Below are 19140 nucleotides of genomic sequence, written 5' to 3'. Positions count from 1 at the left end.
AAACTTTATTCTCCAGAATTTTATTGTTCTTTTCCTATGCATAAAGAATGAAGTGACTAAAAACATACAGGTATGCAGATATCAAGCTGTCTCGTATACTGAAGATAATCCTCACAGCAGGCTGCCAATTAAGCAGTTCTTTTGTAATAGAGATAATTTCTAATACATACTAGATGCAATTCTGTGCTACCACTGAACTTAAAATGGAAACAAATAGCTCTATATAACAGAGCATATTGTCCCCACTCGGCTATGATCTGATCCTAATTTCCTATAGCATTTCTTCTTTTAATACTTCAGTTTACTGTGCTGGTCTCAAAAGGGTGGAATCTACAGAGACACTTCAGAAACTAGCTAGACCAGATAAACCTTGAAATCCAACATACATCTTGGCAAATATCGTAAGATCTCTCACCCTTATCTTAAGGCAAGAGCTCCCAGCTTGTTGGGGAGCTGTCCTTAGCTACTGAAGTGGGGTGTGTTTACTAAAACTTTATTTTTTTTTTTTTTTAATAGCATTTTCAGTTCTTGAGCAGTACAACCCAATGCAATATACAAAACCATGCAGAGTAGCAAATAAATATTGGTTTGGAATGCAGTCAGTAGGGGAGAGTGGATAGTTAAGCTGAATGCTTTTCATGGAAATCAAAGATGAATAGGCATATTGAGGACGAACAGTAAAGCACTGTGCTGTCCAGGACAGACTCAGACTGTCAACTTACCAACCATTAACTCTTTCTATTTTCCATTCATTGCATACATTTAGTTTTAGTCTAAAACTAAGAATAGAGCTGTCACTAGCTGTGTGTTGGCAGAGGCAAGGGCAAGTTTAGAAAGCATTTCCTCTAAAATGTGTCAATTGTTATTTCTAAGGTATGCACTGGAAGAAACAAACAGCAGTATATTGCTCTTACCTTAGCATGCTAGGTAGAAAATACTTCAGAGCCTGGTTGGAATAATTGCCTAAAGATCTCAAGTTTAAAAAAAAAAATAAAATAAAAGTTATTCATGTTGGAGGCACTTAAAAGGAGAGTTCAACTGTACAGGAGCACCTATAAATTTCTCTTATAGCAACAATTTTGGGGAGTGTGGGCAATAATTTTATGTTTGTGGATTCTGCAGAGCACAACGTGTAGAAAATCCTAAAGTTTTTGCAGGAGAACAGAAAATACAATGTTCTGTATGTTCTCACAGTTTGGTATTCTGAATTGGAGACTTAATTGCATCAAGCTGGGGAAGCCATGTAAAACACTCCCAGCAAGTACCATGAGTAACAACTCTCCCAGGACCATTTTCTTGCATTAGGCTTGTACTTGGCCTCAGGATCTTGCCATGTTCTGCAGAAAAGTTTCCTCTGGCATACAAGAAGCCTGAAACATTCGAGGCAAACAAGCATCCCTGGAAATACTTAAGACTGAGGTCTCTCTTTCTGTGCATATCTTACTGAAAGCTGTTGCTGCTGCTCAGAAGTTTGCTGTTTCAGTGTCTGGACACATGGCTAAAAGAGAAGAACTTGAAGCAGCTAAGGAAGCGTTTAGGTAATTAGGTAACTGTAGCGCCTGGGGAAGGCCACTAGAAGGAGCCAATGGACAAGAGTAATGTACAAAATAGCCTTATTTCAAATATGCCCTTTTATTTGGTTACAGGATGTTAATAAGCTTTGACATCCAGCACACTAATATAGGAATGGGTATCTGTTGCATGTTTACTTTTTTGGAAGATGGTGGGTCTGTAAAAGTGGAAGACCTTCACCAGCTGTGGCATAATAATGTATTGTTGGTGCACGCTTTATCAGTTTGCTGCATTTTTAAGGAAAATTCTACCCATAGGGCTAGAACAAGAAGTTTGGAATTGTTCTACTCCTTCAAGAAAGAGGAGGACCTTGGCAGTTCAAATATAAATATCCTCTTATTGCAGCTAGGGCAAAGGATGTATGTAGTTCATTGCAACTATTCTTAAGCCTCTCTGCCGAGCAGCCTGCTAAGAGGAAATGGTTATGATGGTCAATAGATAGCTGCGTGATAGGAGCTAGGCAACTACTAGCACAGACAAATAGCCATAGAAAAGCACAGGCATGGGTTTATTTGTTAATGGGCTTCACCTTTCCTCAGGACTTCCAGTATTAACACTTGCTAAATCTATTAACTTGTCTAAGTTGCAAATGCTAATTGTTCTGGGAGGCGAAAGATTAACTTCAGTATTACTGTACAGTTGCTATAATTGCAGTAGAGGCAAAGGAGGGCAAGCTGGCTGCTTGATGATTTAATGTTCTTTAAGACCTGCTACCCTATTTAAACCAGTCCTTACTAAACAGAATGTTGATTCCACTAAGGGTAAGAGGTACTTAGGTGCCCTTACATTAGTTTGTTTATTTGCAGTTTAAGTAATACCTCTTCCTTTTCACATACAAAGCATATGCTCAGTCCTGTACTATCTAAAATAGTACTCTAATATTTAATTCATATGTTTCTGTAATCATACATTCAATAGCACGTTCTGCGTGTCAGCCGTTTTCAGAAGGGGAACACTTTCTGCCTTGTGCTAGTATAATAGTGAATCTGGTATGTCTACACTTTACCTGGGTGTTTGTTATGGGATCTGGGTAATCCTTTCATAATACGACTAAGAGTGTCCAGAAGCCCATCTATGCTATGGACTGTAATTCTTTGGAAGCTATTCTTAATGATACAGGATTGAAGGATGGCTTTTGCTGTCATGTAAGTAAGTTTTTTGTTACAGCCATTGGCTCCAACCTTCTTTTTTTTAAAAAAAAAAAAAGAAACCTGAAACTCCTCAGTCCTATAAAAATGATGTTTCAAATTCCTTCACCTCCAGCTGTTTTCACTAGTAGTTGGCATTGGCTAATGTACTTTTTGCCCAGGCCAGCCCTGGCCCCTGCCTCAGGCTGGGCCATCGCCTGCAGTAAGGAGGCCTGGGGACAGACCTGGGGGAAAAAGGCTCCAAGCTCCTCCCTGGAGCACTTGAGCAAACCAATTACCGGACAAACACTTTTCCCTGCCTCCTGGGAATAAATGTTATTTTCTCACCCAGACACGTCTCAGGGGCCAGGGGACCCTTGGTTTGCATTTCTTTCTTGTTCTGTGGTTTGTCCTTCAAAACGCATTGAATTGTGTGAGCTGAGTACTGAAAGGCTCAGCAAACTCTTTTCTCGAGAGGGACTCTTACATACTGCCAAGTAACTTCATGTGCTTCTCAGAATATTCTTTTAATGTTCAGCAGAATGTTCTAGGAAGATAACGTCCGTATTTCCCCACAGCACACAGCTTTCCCTTTTTGCAGCAGGGACACGCTTCCCTCTGTGTGTAGGCATGGCTGCGTCTGGCAGCCCGTCTCCCTCCGGGCTCCGGATGCTGCCTAGAGAGAAAAAGAGAAATGACCGAAGCCGGTAGCGGCTCGGCCCTGTTCCCCGGGACCTCCCCAGGCGCCTCTCCCGCCTGAGCCGCTGCCCTGCCACCCCCGGGGCGCGGCGGGGGACCGGGCTGTGGCCCAGCAGGCCGCGGCGGGCTGCAGGCGCCGCCCCGGCGGGCGGTGTGACGGGCGGCGCCGCCCGGCTGCTCGCCTCCCTGGGCCGCGGCGGGCCCGCTGCTGCCCTCCCCCGGCGCCGCGGCGGGCGGGAGGATGGAGCAGGGGCTGTCCGCCATCACCCTCTACTGCGCGCCCGCCGCCGGCCCCGCGGCTGCCGCCTGTGCCATGGAGCCCGAGCAGGTGAGCGGGGCCGGGGCCGGCGGGGCGGCCTTTCTCTCTCCTTGCCCGGCCGTCCCGCCGCGGGGCCCGGGAGGAGGCCGCTTCCGGAGGAGGGCGAGGCCCCTCGGGCCGCGGTGGGGCGGGCGGCGGCGCTGGGCTCCGGCTGGGGCGTGGGTGGCAGCTGGAGCCCGACCCGCGGTGGGGTGCGCGGGAGCTGGGGGAGGCCCCGGCGCCGGCCGGTTCTCGGGAGCTGGGGGCGGAGGTCCGCCCGTCAGCGCGTCCTTCCAGCGCTCTGTAATTACCGCCAGCGCGGCGGGCACGCCTGTCTCAGGTGTCTCCTGCTCGCCGGCAGATAATGCCTCTTACAAACGAGCCTGATAAATATTAAATCGAGACAGGTTTCCGCTTCCCTTCGCGCTGTCACGTTGGCCAGGGCGTGGGCCATGGCCAGGGCCACCGGCTGTTAATTACACTGCGTGACCCGGCCAAGCGCCCCGGCCCTTTCTGCGGATGTCCCTCGCCGTGGCCTTGGCCACCAACCAACCGAACTCCCCAAAAAAACCTAACAAAAAAGAGGTGACACAAATGAAGTAAGGCAGGCAAGACAGGATGGGTAGAAATATTTCTCATCAGCTGTTACCAGCCTTGTAGTAAGTAGCACCATCAGGTCAGTAGATCTGTGCAAATTGAATTACTCATCTTTCTGAGGGAGAGCGGTCATCACAGACTTTGGCATTTTGGGTCATAAGCTCTTGTAATGATACTTGAGTGTGACAGATTAAAGGATGCCAAAGTGAATCATCTGCTCTCCCTGTTGCTTTTTGCTTTTCTTTTCTTCTTGATGAAACTTTACGTTATTGCGTCACCTAATATTAGTTGTGTGAGCTCTCCTAGCTTACCTGCAGGTCTCCTGGCACACCTCATCCTTAATTGTAGTTTATTTATTTTGGCATTTCGGTTGTGCACTGAAATGCCGTTGGGCTGGGCATTGTACCAACACCGTCAAAATGTGCCCTGCTCTCTCTCCGTTTCTGGCCAAGGAGTGAGAGTGGGTATAAAGAGGGTGAACAAGGAGCAGCAGTTTCAGATGCTGACTTCCTGACAGGTGAGGTCCGTATGGGTGCTATAAAGCCAACAAAAAAAACCAGCAGGGTTTCTAAAAGAAAAAGGAAGTCCCTTCACGGTGTTGACAGAGTGCCTTCGGAGTGTTAGCTAGTGTGGCAGAAAGCACAAGGGTGACTGGGCTCCGTGTCCTAACAGTTGCCCGAATAGAAGCCCAAGTAAATCTTTTATGGCATGAGGTTAAGACAAAGGCTGAGTCTTTCAAGAGCCATATAATGTGTTGGAGAGGGATGAGCATGTGGAAAAAAATGAGGTGGCAACCTAACCAAAGCTGTGGAGTAGCAGAACGATCTTTGTAACAACTGTAAAAGACGATCAAAAGTGTAAAGCCTCAAAATTTGAGCTATAAAGTGAGTCTAGCTGACAGTTCTAGAATAGATCTGCATTGCCACAGTTTTGGAAAGAGAAATAAAATTTACTGGTGCTTTACTTTCTGCTTGCACCTGGGAGAGTTGGCTTTGTTGGTGTGCATGTAAAAATGAAAAGGACAAATGCTACAGTGGTGAGTGAATTCCACATGTAGGTTTGTTGACCAGATAATAAACAAAGCAGCAGCTGATACATATTATTTTATTTAATAATTTAGGACTCCAAACCAAATTACTAAGGGAACCAGATTCATTGTTCCTTGATGAATCCTTAGTGTTTTGAACTACTGCATTTGTCTGAAACATTGTACTAGTTCCAGCTACACAGATCTGCTTACTGTAGGTTGTGTAAGTGGAATGTGGGATGAGTGTGCAGGGTATTAAAGTCTGCTTTTAAAACTTTAAATATTAACTACAATTTTTTTCCAAGTTAAAATATTTGAAGCATTTGAGTTAATCGAGCCAAAATCAGATGAAGAGACTGCCTTTAGAGAAGCTCTAAGGAGAGGCTCATCTTGCTTGCAGTTATTATCGCAGTAATATTTGTGAGGCTGTGTTGCAAGAAATAGTTCTCTTCTGCACTGCGACTAAATGTGAAAAATGGCATCATTGTACGATGCCAATAAAAGAGCATGAAATGTTCATAAAAAGCTGATTCTGTGGTGCTTACTGCTCCAAAAAATAAAGAACTGAGTTGCAGTGAATGGCGCCTGCTTTTATAGCGGCAGCAAGGAATGCTCCCTATGTTTAGGATGTTTCACTGTTTTCAGCATTTGTATTTTTGTAGCTTTCTTCTTCTGCTCCTGCTCTTTTCCCAAGGCTGAAACACAGCAGAGAGAGTGCACTGGGCCCCGGATAGTCAATTTGTTCTTGCTGCCTGAAAATGTAGTTCTGTATGAAAAAGTGATGCCATTTCAGCTGAATTACCCCGTTGAAAATTTGTCAGTTGATTCGGCTCTGCTCCTCCAGGAGAATGACCGAAATGTGCCACAATAGCTAAAGAAATGCTAGAGGAGGCTGAAATGACTTGCAGTTTTGAGAAGCAGTGGTATGAGGGCTAGGAGAGGCGATGAGTGCGTGTGTTCCCTCTCCACGCTGTAGAGCTCGGCACGTGATCTTTACCTTCCCTCCCTCTTCTCCGTGGGCGCCAGAAAAATCTGTGCCTGGAATGAGGGAAGCAGAACTGCTCCCCATAGCCCCCTCCTGCCTCTCTCTACCGTGCCCACTGGCTTTCCCGGCTAATCAAGCCTGTTTGCGTTGTAAAGCTAATTTATGTAATCTAGCGTAAGAGATGGGAATGGTGATGCTGTGCTTGCGGTGATTATGGGATGTCTTACAACTATGTGATAAAACATATGTTTTTATAAATAAGTGTGAACTGTGGAGACAATTAAGGTTGCATAGACAAGAAGTTGAAAATTGGAACGTGCCCATTTTGTGCAACCTGAATTTGGAGTACACATCCACATAATCTCGTTCCTTATGATGTAGTTTTAAGTAATATGAACTCATGCATTTTTAAAAGCCTTTGCGGTACATTAAAAACATGTGGCTGGCATTTCCTAACTTCTCTGTCCTTTTCTATATGACAGAAATGTTTTCAGAACGGTTTTATACATTTGATGCAGTAATAGCTAAAAGCCCTACCAAGGTGAGGGCTCTGTTTTGATAGATACAATGCAAAACCTTACTAAAATTCTCTGGCCACAAGAATTACTAGCCTAGAGAATTATTGATTGGCCTTTGAACTAGAAGTATATTTATTAAATGTTTGTGACCCAAAGACTGCATTGTAGTATTGAGCAGCTGGAAGAACAAAACCAGACATTGTACTTCTCTTTTAATGTGTCCTTAGCCACAAAACTAAGTGTTGTTCTTTTAGTCCCTTGCACTAATCGTGATTGCTGCTGGAAGCCCTCAGAGCCAGATTCCTTGATGCGTCTTTTTAAAGCTTCAGCCTGGCAACTTAATTACCCTTCCTTCAGTTCTCCTTTGTGCTAGAGGTGTCTGTCTGAGCTTGCACAGGCGTGGCGACAGTCTGGGAACGACTTGATTAGTTTCACTGGATATTCATTCTGAAACCAATGATACTTTTAAATATTAACACTTATTTGCTTACCAAATTACTTAAAGAAAAATGTCCTGCTAACATAACACGGTGCTCTTTTGGAACAGGCGTTTTTAATACCACCTGTCCATGCTGAAGTGAAGGCGCTTACCTTTTTGTTATTTTTAGGGAAGAGATCAGTCTTTATGTATCTGCAAACAATAATGTTTCAGTCTTATCTTTTACCTACAGCCAAGTTCTTGCAAATGTCCGTTGCATATGCTAATCAATCTGAAATATTTTAAATATCTCATGAAGTTTTTTAACAGGGAACTTTTCCAGTTCCGGAAGCATGTACTTGAGATAATTATTTTTTTTTCTTCTTTATAGCAAACTGCAAATGGAGAGAGAGGCTTTGAGAATGTGGAGCTGGGTGTCATTGGAAAGAAGAAGAAAGTTCCAAGGAGAGTTATTCATTTTGCAAGTGGAGAAACAATGGAAGAATATAGCACAGATGAAGAGGAAGATGAACAAGAGAAGAAAGACCTGTTGCCGCCTGTAGATCCTGTAGGTATTTTACTTGATAAATGGCTACTTCTGGTTTACTGGGTACCTACCCACATTTTATACTTTATTTTTTGTGTCACAAATCTGATTTAGTATTTACTATTAAAGATGCCCCTAGTTTGATTGGCTCTAGGGACTGAGAAATCTGTGAGAAGTATTCCTGAGACATTTTGTCCTGCAGTCCTCCTCCACTAAAGTAACCCTATTAATTAGAAATGAGTTTAATTTCTTCATGGTTCTAGTCTGTCCTCTCCAGCATTTCGCCCTCTAATAATATTTACTTGGTGTCTGCTTGATTTGTACTGTTGTTTTAAAAAATGTAGAACACCTGGTAGAACACTGGAACAGATTGCCCAGAGAGGTGGTGGATGCCCCATCCCTGGAAAGACTCAAGGCCAAGTTGGACAGGGCTCCGAGCAACCTGATCTGGTTGGAGATGTCTCTGCTTCTTGCAGGGGGGTTGGACTAGATGACCTTTAAAGGTCCCTTCCAACCAAAATCATTCTATGATTCTATGATTCGATGAAAATGTGCAGGGAAGGCATTTGTTTCCTTATATCTGATGACAGGAGAGTTGAACCTGTTATTTAGTGTTACCATACCAGCAATTTGATGTAATTAGAAGAGTATAGAAGGGAAAGAAACAGATGACTTGCAGAAATAAAGGAAAACTGATGTAATTCATGATCTATCAAAAACAGGTCTTAAAGGACCCACCTAGTCCCTGTTTGTAATGTTCCTCTGTCTTGTAAGCCATTAAGATGTTACTCGACCTGTGAATGGAGTCTCCATTTATTGGTCCACATTCAAGTGGAATTTCAACAGTTAAAGCTGTCTCCAATAGCGTGTATTGTAGCTGCTAAAACACGTTTTCCTTTTTGTCAATTTTTCTGGATCAATAGTTAGTGGTAAAAGGAAATATATAGTATGTTTAATTCTGTTGGCATGTCTGACAATCTATTTTGTAGTGATAGTGTATTTGCAAAGCTCGTGCCAGTGCTGGCAGCAGCAGCTCCCTGCCCTCTGGCAGTCAGTCCCAGAGAAGATCTGCATCCATCTTTTCCTCTCTCCGTGTCCCCAGTCTCATGTTTCTTTTATGACACCCCCACAAACTGTTGTCCCAGCCACCTCTTTTCTCTACCCTCCTGCAACAATTCTTACCCCAGTAAATGGGGTCTGCAGTGCTATTCCCTGCCTGCTGACGGGGCTCCCTTCCTGGCCCTCTCTGGGCTTGGTTGCCTGCACTGAGCTAGAGGTAGAGACTCCAAAATTGGCTGGGTCCTTCCTGATGTGCTGGAGTGTGGGCGGTCAGGCAGCCGGGAGTCGCTTCTTTGTGCAGCAGCTAGTCCTGCCTGCTTGCTTGCACGCTGGAGGCAGATGTTGGTGTAGAGCGGCTTGTTCCTGCGCTTCAGATACGAGTCTTTGCGTGCACGGAAACCAGTGCCCCGTTTTCTACTTAACAATGCTGTTGAAATGATTTCTGCACCGTTGTTTGGGAATCCATGATTGAAAAATGTTGTGGCTGAAGCTCTCTATTTACTGTACAGTAGTAGGCCCTGTGTTTATTTATGTGCATATCCATCCTGGGAGAGCTTGGCTTTGTTGAAGGGACTGCAGTGAAGATTTTGACTTTCTGCTCATCCTCTTCTGGAGAAGTGGTGAACTGTAAGGGGTTTGCTTTAGGAAGGACTGTCAATCAGGTCTTTTTTTCCCCTCTGTAAAATGAATTTAGCTTGAAGGAGAAAAAAAAAAAAGGTGGTTTGAGGACTGAGCTGCCGTAAGGCTGTGGGAATTCAACTGGGATTGTGGTTCCCAGTATTTCACAGGTGAAGCTGTTGCATTTCATCTTGGATGGATTGATGGCTATCTCTTTCTTGCTAGACAGTTCTTGTAAGTATGAAAAGTAACATTAGCCTGAGAGGAGGTAGGATATAATCAGGATAAAATACACCTGAACTTTATAGATTGAAAACAAATGCATTATATTCACAAACAATGAGTAGATGTTAAGCTGCGTTGCTGGGTGTTTGATTTTTTTTTTTCCTCCCTAAGAATCTACTCACAGAAATGCAAGAACTGTGAAACTTACTGAATATTCTGATGATGTTCAGGTGTCTTCAGAGTCAAATGTGTTCCCCACTATTCAGGTCATGTCAGGTATCCGTGGATGTGTAAGAGGCTTTTTCCCAACTGTAATTAGCAGGGGACCAGATCTGTATAATTTTTTGTGCCATTTCCTCTCAGTAGAAGAGTTCCATGGTGGTGCAGTGATGGAACGCTCATGAGCCTTGATGTACATGTAGTGCCACCAGAGACGTGCACGCTGCTGTACAAATGGGCACTTACCTAGAGAGCCCTCAAACGTGCACAGCAGCTAGGAATGCTGTGTGATCATTCCCCTGCTTTCCTAATATGGATTTTTTTTTTCTGAATACGAAAAAGTATATTGTAAGGCACAATTCAGATTTCTTTATTCTCCTTTTATAGTTTATGAAATCCTTAATTTTTATTACACTTTTTAATAAAAGGACCTCCCAAACCAGAATGGTTTATTGTGCAGCACAGTATGCCTTATTATGTATTGCTTTTTACTTCGACAGAATAAACTTGATTAGACCAAGGGTTGCCATTAAGTGAAGTTTACCTTATCTGCTGCATGCTTCATGTATCCCAGCTGAGCCAGTCAATTGAAGAAATGTTAGTCCAAGCTGAGCTTTGATGTTTTAGCCAACAGCTGCCTTTAAAATGTTTTTATTGTAGGATTTCTATAAAAGCAATTAAATAGTCAGTTTGCTGAGACCAGCATGTCTAAAAGTTGTTATCTCAGTTGGGATACGAAAAAGTATGTTGCAAGTAATAGCTGCTTCTGGTCCAATTTATTTTTAGAAAAAGCACATTTAATATTTTGAATAGAAACTTTGCATCATGAAATTTCAAAGCTCAGCTGGTGTTGGCATCCTGGCAGCTTCTGAATGAGTTTAAGAGCAACAAATATTTTGCTGTGTTGTAGAGAAACGTCTTCAGTGAGTACTGGTGTTTAGTTGTGGTTTATAGCTAAGCAGACAATAACAATGTCTTTTTACTAAGCAAAGTAGCATGTATGTATGCAGGTAATGCACTAACCAAAGCACTCAGTGTGACGGACTGCTGCCACTCATTACAAAACAAATTCTCAGAAAGAACTGGATCTTAAATTTTGCTTTGAAATGATGATTCTGATACTTCTATAGGTCAGCACTCAGTTAATTAACATTCTTGGACTGGAGTGACCATTCTGTTGTGTTTTGGTTTGTGTTTTTTTTTAAGAATGAGTTCAATCCAGAACACGGGGTATCCTTAATAAATTTTTCTCTGGATTTTTTAGGTAATAGTATTCGGTGTTGTCTGAGTGTTCCCAAATTAAAATTTAAATGCTCTAATACCATAAATGCTTTAATTTTAACCAAGTCTTCTATTCTGTCCTAAAATGTAGATGCTGACACTTCATATGTTAATTTCCTTTTGTTTCTGTCCACCAAAACTTTATTTTGTAGTTATTAAATTTGTCTCACCTGTTGTAGAAGGTAATCTTTCTGTTTATCCCTGGAGGGCCACTTGCTGTAAATTCTTTGTTGCATTCACCTATTTCATGAGTAGGCGGAAGGTGGAGTGTAAGTCTTTGCAGAGCAGTTGTAAGCAATGTAACTGTTGGTGATAACCTTAGAATTCATCCTGAGAACATCTCTGCAACAAAGCTGCAGAAGAGATTTAATTTTATTAACCTGCAATGCTTAGAAAGCATTGCAAGAAGATTATCTTGATACCCTGTAGTTAAAAGGAGCTTACCTTCAAATAGCAAAAAGTCCTCTCTTGAGGATTGTCGAACTCTAATTGTATTTTAAGAATTTAGGGATGAGGGAGAAAAATAGTCGCTGACCACGTAATAGCTACTCGTAATATGGTAGAAGCTTTTTCATGGAGGATGGTGTGTATGTTTCTGATCTTGTTTTCACTGGCTTGTCTTAGATGCTACAGTTTTACATGGTGCATACACCTGTTATAGCAATGACCAGTCCATAATTAAACTCGTTTAAAATGCATCTTGGCACAGTAAAGAATGGAAAACTATCTATTTGGTGGTGTATATTAACTCTTAAATACAGGATTTGCTTCTTCTTACATCAGGAAATGATTCTTTTCCTCATTTTGACATTTTCTCTGCCAAAAAGAAACACTATGTTATTTGGAAAGTTCAAGTATTACTTGGGACTGAAATCTGGCAAAAGTAAGTACAGATGTGGATTGCTTAGGAAGATAGTGCACTCAGAAGTTCAAGGGAGCGTGTGTGTGCTCCGTTTGGCAGCCCCATGCTAGGAAACAAAATAACGTTCCGCGGTTGAACCGGAGCCCTCTCGGCTTTGTCAATGGTTGAATCCATTATGTTCATTCCTACTTAAAATGCAGCACTTGGATTAAAATTGTACATCAGGAATTTTTATAATTTAAAAAACCGTCATAACCATTGTGTTTTCCATTTTAAAAAACAAAATTAAGTCAGGATAGCTGAACAGTGTAATTAAGCATTGTAGAAACATATACTAAAGAGACTGGTGGCAGGAGAAATACTGTCCCCTTATAATAAACCAGTGTCCTGTGTTTCGTACTGCTTCCCCTTATTTCCAGTAAAGAAATACAGTATTACTGGGTCCTTGGGTTGATTAAACACTGAACATTAAGGCTTCTCTGGCAACAGAGGTTGACATACGGTATCTGGGTGTGTGGTTCTTACCAAACATTAGTAGGACCTGACCTGGGTACCTTGTTCCGTTACTGCTCAATGCATTAAAGCTGCTTCACGGAGCAGGACTAGTTTGTACTGAGCCGTTGCCTAACAGTGCTGTTCATATCACTCAGTTTTGGTTTTCTCCTGCAGTACCTCTTCTCACCTCACATTCACTATTCTTGCTTTGATCTCCAAGGTGCTCCAGGAAATCGCCCAAACTTACCCTGAGGAAGTAAGAGGAAAAAAAAAAAAAGGAGGATTATTCCTTGGATATCTTCCCTTGTTTCTGGTTGTTCTTGGTGTTTTACTCTCCAAGCCATCTCCTTTCTCCTGTTGAATTTGTGTGAAGTAGCTTCTCTCATGGTTTTATATTGCCTTTTGAGACACTTGAAGGACTGCTTCTTTTTTAAATTGAGGGGGCTGGCAAAGCCTTGCTTGGCAGGGGTGAAGAAGTGTCTGGTGGGGCTTTGTCAGAACACAGAGGTTGCTGTGAAGCTGAACTTAGAAGTTGTACGAACATACCAAACTGGTTTTTATTTGTGGTGGGGGAACAGTAGAAATAAACATCTGTGTCTGCCGAGCCTCAGATGTTTCTTGTGTTTGTGTTACCACGAACATGTTTAAATACTCTGTGTCTGCATTACTTCTGTCACCTTGAAGTTCAGCTTGTCTTTTCACTCTTAAATGTTATGGGGGTCCTTGCAGCTTCCTGCTTAGGGCTGCACAGCAGTCCCTTGTTTGTCCTGCGTGCTGCGTGAATGCTTTTTAACCTTGTCACCTCATTATGAAGGATTGTACAGAGCCTTGTCAATGCCATTATTTGCACCTGTGGCAACAAGCTTTTCCAGCACTTTTCTTGACTTCTTCAACTGAACAAACTCTGAAATGATTGTCATTAGCCTGTCTGCCAACTGAGCACGTAATCAACAAGCTGGAGGTGCTTTTGTGCAAGCAGGATAGCAGCTGGTTTTGCTTACACTTTTACCTTGGCAGGACATTTTCCATACCCACTGCCAAAAATATATAGCATCTGGGTTTTTTCAGCCTGCCCAACTTGAGTTTCTGGCTTGACAGACGATTTCTTGCTGCACTGATTTGTAGAGGCTATGCTTGGAAAGCACTGAAGGCTAGTAGCTTGTGTACCTGCATACCAACTAGGCAGCACTACAGCTTACAGTAATATTGGCTGCCCTGTACGGATATCTGTTAAATAAGATCACAGAAAATGGTTACAATCAATCAGTTATTAGCAACAAATTATAAATACGTATGTAACTGAGTGGAGCTAATGAGTTTCATTTAATAAAAGCTGGCACTTTTAATTGCTGCTTTCCACAAGGAAAGTACCTCCACAGAGATCTTTACTGGGAGGAGATACATAACAAAGAGCTTGCCTACATCTAACAGACTGTTGTATATAAACATGTTCTCCTTCACTGTGAAATTTGAGTTTACCTTTTCACAAAAGTGAAAGTCTACAGCTTTTCCCCCATTAGATTGCAATCTGCTTTTCCCCTTCTGCATTTTATTACAATGACTTCCTTAGTGAAGTGGACAGCCTATGTATGCCTATTAATTTCTAAATTTTCTTTAAATTCCTATGTTTAAGTTGATGCCCCATCCCTGGAAACATTCAAGGCCAGGTTGGATGAGGCTCTGAGCAACCTGATCCAGTTGGAGATGTCTCTGCTTCTTGCAGGGGGGTTGGACTAGACGATCTTTAAAGGTCCCTTCCAACCCTAATGATTCTATGATTCTATGTGTAAGCATCTCAGTTTGTCTGGAGGCTGCAGTACTTCCTCTGTGGCAGTGAATACAGCACAGTTGTGCAAAGGGCAACTCCCTCTCCTCATCTTCCTGGCCAGTCCTTCCAGAAGAGCCTGTATCCCTCCACTGCAGCTTCCACACATCATGTGAGTGTCCAGCACAGCTCTGGGATCCCAACAAGATCCCCGCCCTGCAGCTGCACACAGATCTCTAATTCCTTGTGTTTGCTCCCCACACTGCGTGCCTTACTGTGCATGCACCTCAGAGAGACTTTCTCACTTACACACAAGTGCTTAAGGTGACCCCACTTTGAGCCCTGTTGTGTTCATTTTGCGTTCCTCAGTGTTCACATCACCCCACGCCCTTTACTTGTCATCCGTGTCCATCGCTCCCTCAGAAGGCTGCAGTAATTCTCCCTGATGGTTCCTGGCTTTGTTCTTCAGCTGCAATTCCAAATGATAATTCTTATCTGGTTGTAAATACTTGGAACTAGCCTCTTGCTCAGGGACCACCTTGAAGGTTTGGTTTGGTTTTAAAGAATCTTTTGCAGTTTTCTCATTATTGTAGTGAGGGACTTCTTGGCCTGATGGAATTTGGAACATTATGGAAAGGTCTTTCTGGCTATAGGAGTTACCTTGGGATTGAGTTGGATGCTTGTCATTCCCCAAGTCTGGGAGTGGGAAACAAAAGTCAGTGAAACAAATGTTCCCAGATGTAAACTGTGGTTATATTTATATCTTACGGTGATGTCTTCATGTATGTCTGGTCTGGGCTTATTTTAAAGCAAGAATATTGTGGTAGCTGGCGGACAGGAAACATTGCAGATCTTTCTTCTCAATCCGTTTGAGCTGCTGCATGTATTATTACGTGCCATGAACACACAGCTCTATGTGCTCATGCTACTCTTGTTCTTACAGACGACGCTCACATGGGGACCCTACTTGTGGTTTCACATGCTGCGAGTTGCCACATCAACCTTATCAGGTATTGCTGTATTTAATTCTTGGGTAAACCAGTAGTGGAATATTGAAAGTAGCTTTGACAGACTGTAAATCATCTTTGTGATGCCATTTTTTCAAAAGTATGAATGAACTTGTATTTTAATCTGTGGAGATGTAGTGCCTTAGGCACTTTTTTTTAAACTTTCAACCAACAAGTCTTGAGTTGAAGAACAAACAGAAAAAAAACTTTTGCTGAACAGCTTTTTTTCCCCTTTTTCTCCATACTGAGATAGGGTGGTGTTGGCAAGGGAATATATCAGCTTTCCTATTGGGTCTTGTACGGAACAAGTTTGTGTGATGTTACCTGAAAAGAATGCTGTTTCGAGCAACTAAACTGACAGTTTTTATGAAGAAGACAACTAGAAATTATCCCAAGAACACATCTAGTCTTGTGCTTTACAACAGACTTCTGAAGTTATAAAATGAACCAAAATAAGACTATTGCCCAGAGTCTTAAACTCACAATGTATTTGACCAGTGGACCTCCTTGTACTGTTCTGTATTCTTCCAAAGGTGTAAAGTATCCTTATGGTTTTTTTCTGACAAATATTATGGAGTTTCTGTCATTGTACACCTAATTTTGAATATTTTTAAAAGCAGTCTACTCTATTAATTAACCTATCCTTATTTTTAGAAACAGTTTTTCTATAATGTACACTGTAATTCTATTCATTGTCACATCTGTTGTTCACTCATGAAGGTAGATACTGCTTTCCTTTTTTTCAGAAGTTTTTTATTAGTTTGAAGGTTAGTACTTCCTTTTTCCCAATTCAGGTTTGCCTCTTACATTTGTAATTTGAAGCAGTCTTTTGCACAGAGCTCTGAATGCCAGGGTATCTGTAAAATTAGTTATTGTGAGTATTCATTGAACCGTTCAGTTGCTAACTTCTAACCTCTTTTCCCTGAAGATGACTAAGTTATTTGCATCCTTGGGGCAGATTTGCAATGTGAAGTGCAACATATTTGACTTCTTGCTTGCCTTCACCCAAAAACCTGTGCTGTAGCCATCATAATGGTAAAGCGACTGACTGACGCAAGCCGCCTCGTTCCATAGTAGTGCTGCATTAGCCTCAGGCTTGAAAATTGAGACAGCTGAAACCTAAATATTTTATTAATCCATTAGTATGCAACACAGAACATTGTTAAAACTGCTACTGACTTGAAGTATGCATGTATCAATAAATAACTCTCTGGTTTGCTGGTGCTATTAGACGGAAGTGCCAATACAGTAGGTAGCCATGTATTTTTGTCTAACCTTAATTTTCAGTTAAAGTTCAGTTAAAGGTTTATCCTTTAACTGATCCCCTAGCAAAACAAACCTATATCCAAAGCTAAAACTAGTATAATTCAAAACACTACCAGCATCTAGATTTCTAGATTTTCATTGATTTCCAGGTTCTTCTCCTTGTGTTGATTCTTTATCTTAAAGAAGAATTATTAGTATATTGAACTAATACTTACGTAGAATTAGATTAGCATAGCAGATTTTGGTTTTGTCTTTTGAGTGAAGTAGGACTATGGAATACCATTCAGGAAAGATGAGGACACCTTTTAAAATAAAACGGTATGTAAATTTTTTTTTTTTCTAGATACTAATCATATGTAAACCTCAATTTTTTTAGTGTGTGATTTCCTTGGGGAAAAGATTGCATCTGTTCTGGGGATAAGCACACCAAAATACCAATATGCCATTGATGAGTATTACAGAATGAAGAGAGAGGTATGTGTGTGAGATGGGGTTCTTGCACTCTTTTTCTTCCAACTTGCCTTCCCTAGTATTTAAAAAAAAATGAAATTTGTATTCCAGCATTAAAATTAAGTTTTAAAACCTCTGTTTCAGCTCGCCTTTAGTTTTCACTTGATGCATGATTAATGCTTGCTTATCCATCAGCCTTTTCTCACCAGGTCATCAGTCTTAGACCTGGCTGGGTCCTGACCACGGCTCTATTTATTTCTCTTGAACAATGCATTTTCAAGCCAATAGTGTGAGAAAGTTGGATGGAGCAATTCCTGGCCACTGTAAAGAGGTGGCTGCTAGGAATATACTTTCCAACTCTAAAACTTGTTCAATGAAGTGTCAAGGGTAAATTGACATTATGTTACCATTTGTTCTAAACCGTAACTGGAAATGACAGGTAGCGAGTGCTTTATGCAAAAAAAAACCTTAATAATTTTCACTTGGAAGAGATGGGAACCATATTTAAAGCTTTACTACTTATTCTTTATTTTTGATAGCTCTTTGTTATTAAAAGCTGAAAAGGCTTTAGAGAAGGTAGACCTATCACTGTTGCTATTGACTAAAATCTGCTTATCTAGAGACATTATTTTTTCTGCTTTTATTTAACACAGTTTAATCCTTCACTTCTGGTGATATTTTTTTTTCCCCATAATGGGAATTCTGGAATATACCTCATCTTATGATGAACTACTGACTGTTTTCTCATGCAACAAATGTCCTTACCTTGTAATAGGAACTGGTACGTTCTTATGGAAAGACTTAAAAGTTAACTAAGTAAGTGGTAAATAGTAGCTTATGAATCTGGTTATCTGTTTTTAGGAGGAAGAAGAGGAACAGGAAAACAAGATGTCAGAAGCAGCAGAGAGACGGCTTCAGGAAGAGCAGAACAAGCCACAAGCTGAAGCTCCTGTGCAGACAGACCAGCCGGAAGCAACAGCATGCACTTCATTCGTGAATGTAAACTTTGAAAGTGAGGGAGATTGCCAGTCCGTTGAGGAAAATAAACAAGATGTCGTTCCTGTCCCTCCTTAAGTGTAAAGCTCTGTATAATGTAGGAACTAGGAAGTGTCAGGTGTCACAATCTGGGTATCAGAAGCAGGAAAAATAGGACTATACGTGTTCAGTGAAATACAACTTCTGGCATTCTTATTGATCAGGAGAGAGCGAGGCCATGTCTGTTCAGTCTGTGTGTGCCTGATAAAGGCTGAGGCATTCTGCCAGATTGGCACTTCAGTTAAAATGAAAATTGCACTACAAACATTTGGTCTAAAATTGAATGTGTGAGCTAATTTCTGTGTAAAGCAAGTAAAAATATATTTTCTTTGAATTGCTGTCTCTAACACCTGTGGATTGCAGATGCAGTGCTGTTTCCTACTTCTAAACACTTACTTCTGATTTGCACAGTGTTTGCAACTCGGCTCTCTATGAATAGATTAATAGGAATCAATATCTTGTAACTCACAAGTCGTTATAATAGTGTCTGATTTCCCCTATTTATTGTCACTATTGTATGCATGTATTTTTTTTCTGTTATTGTTTAACACAAGAGATCGTTAGATTTAATGTTAATTAGATTTAAGGGTCCACAGGCTGTAAACACCCTTAAGAACTTATTAACAAGTACCAGCACTCTTGGAGGCTAACAGTGCGCAGCTGCTTCATTCAGTGCTCTAGCAAAGTACAGAACTAGCATCAGTAGAAGATGCTCTCACTCCAAGTCTGAGAATTGAGAGACTCACCTGCTGGAATACTTCTTTACAGGCTCTTAGTGGTTCTGGGAAATGCACTAAAGCCTTGCTAAATTATACTGAATGCACCGGGCACCATGTATGGTACTGATCTGGAACTATGAGTACTTTTTTGGATATAGAGTACGTAAGTCAGTGTACTTGATGGATTAACCTAAATAGACTATTTGTTTAATTACCAGTAAGGGATGTGCCATTACAGATGTTTCCCCCCCCCCTCTAGCAGAGAATACATAAATAACTAGAAATCACAAAGCCAAACTTATGATTCTTCCCTTTTCTTAAATAAACAAAATGCCTCATTGTCATACAGGA

General features: G+C 41.5%; 1 protein-coding gene across 1 annotated transcript; it reads left to right on the top strand.

Annotated features, from left to right (window-relative positions):
* The first annotated feature begins 3544 nt into the window (after nt 1-3544).
* Nucleotides 3545-18570, top strand: FAM177A1 (family with sequence similarity 177 member A1). Its single transcript, XM_086749876.1, has 5 exons — nt 3545-3726; nt 7633-7809; nt 15256-15322; nt 16962-17059; nt 17897-18570. Exons 1-5 carry the CDS (start codon nt 3640-3642, stop codon nt 18107-18109), a joined length of 642 nt encoding a protein of 213 aa, XP_086606002.1. The 5' UTR covers nt 3545-3639; the 3' UTR covers nt 18110-18570.
* Nucleotides 18571-19140: the final 570 nt, after the last annotated feature.

This window comes from Chlamydotis macqueenii, chromosome 5 (genome assembly GCF_036417535.1).
Source record: "Chlamydotis macqueenii isolate bChlMac1 chromosome 5, bChlMac1.mat, whole genome shotgun sequence".
In the NCBI taxonomy this organism is placed as follows: Eukaryota; Metazoa; Chordata; class Aves; order Otidiformes; family Otididae; genus Chlamydotis; species Chlamydotis macqueenii.
Note: the sequence above shows the minus strand (reverse complement) of the source record. Positions and strands in the feature narration are given on the sequence as shown.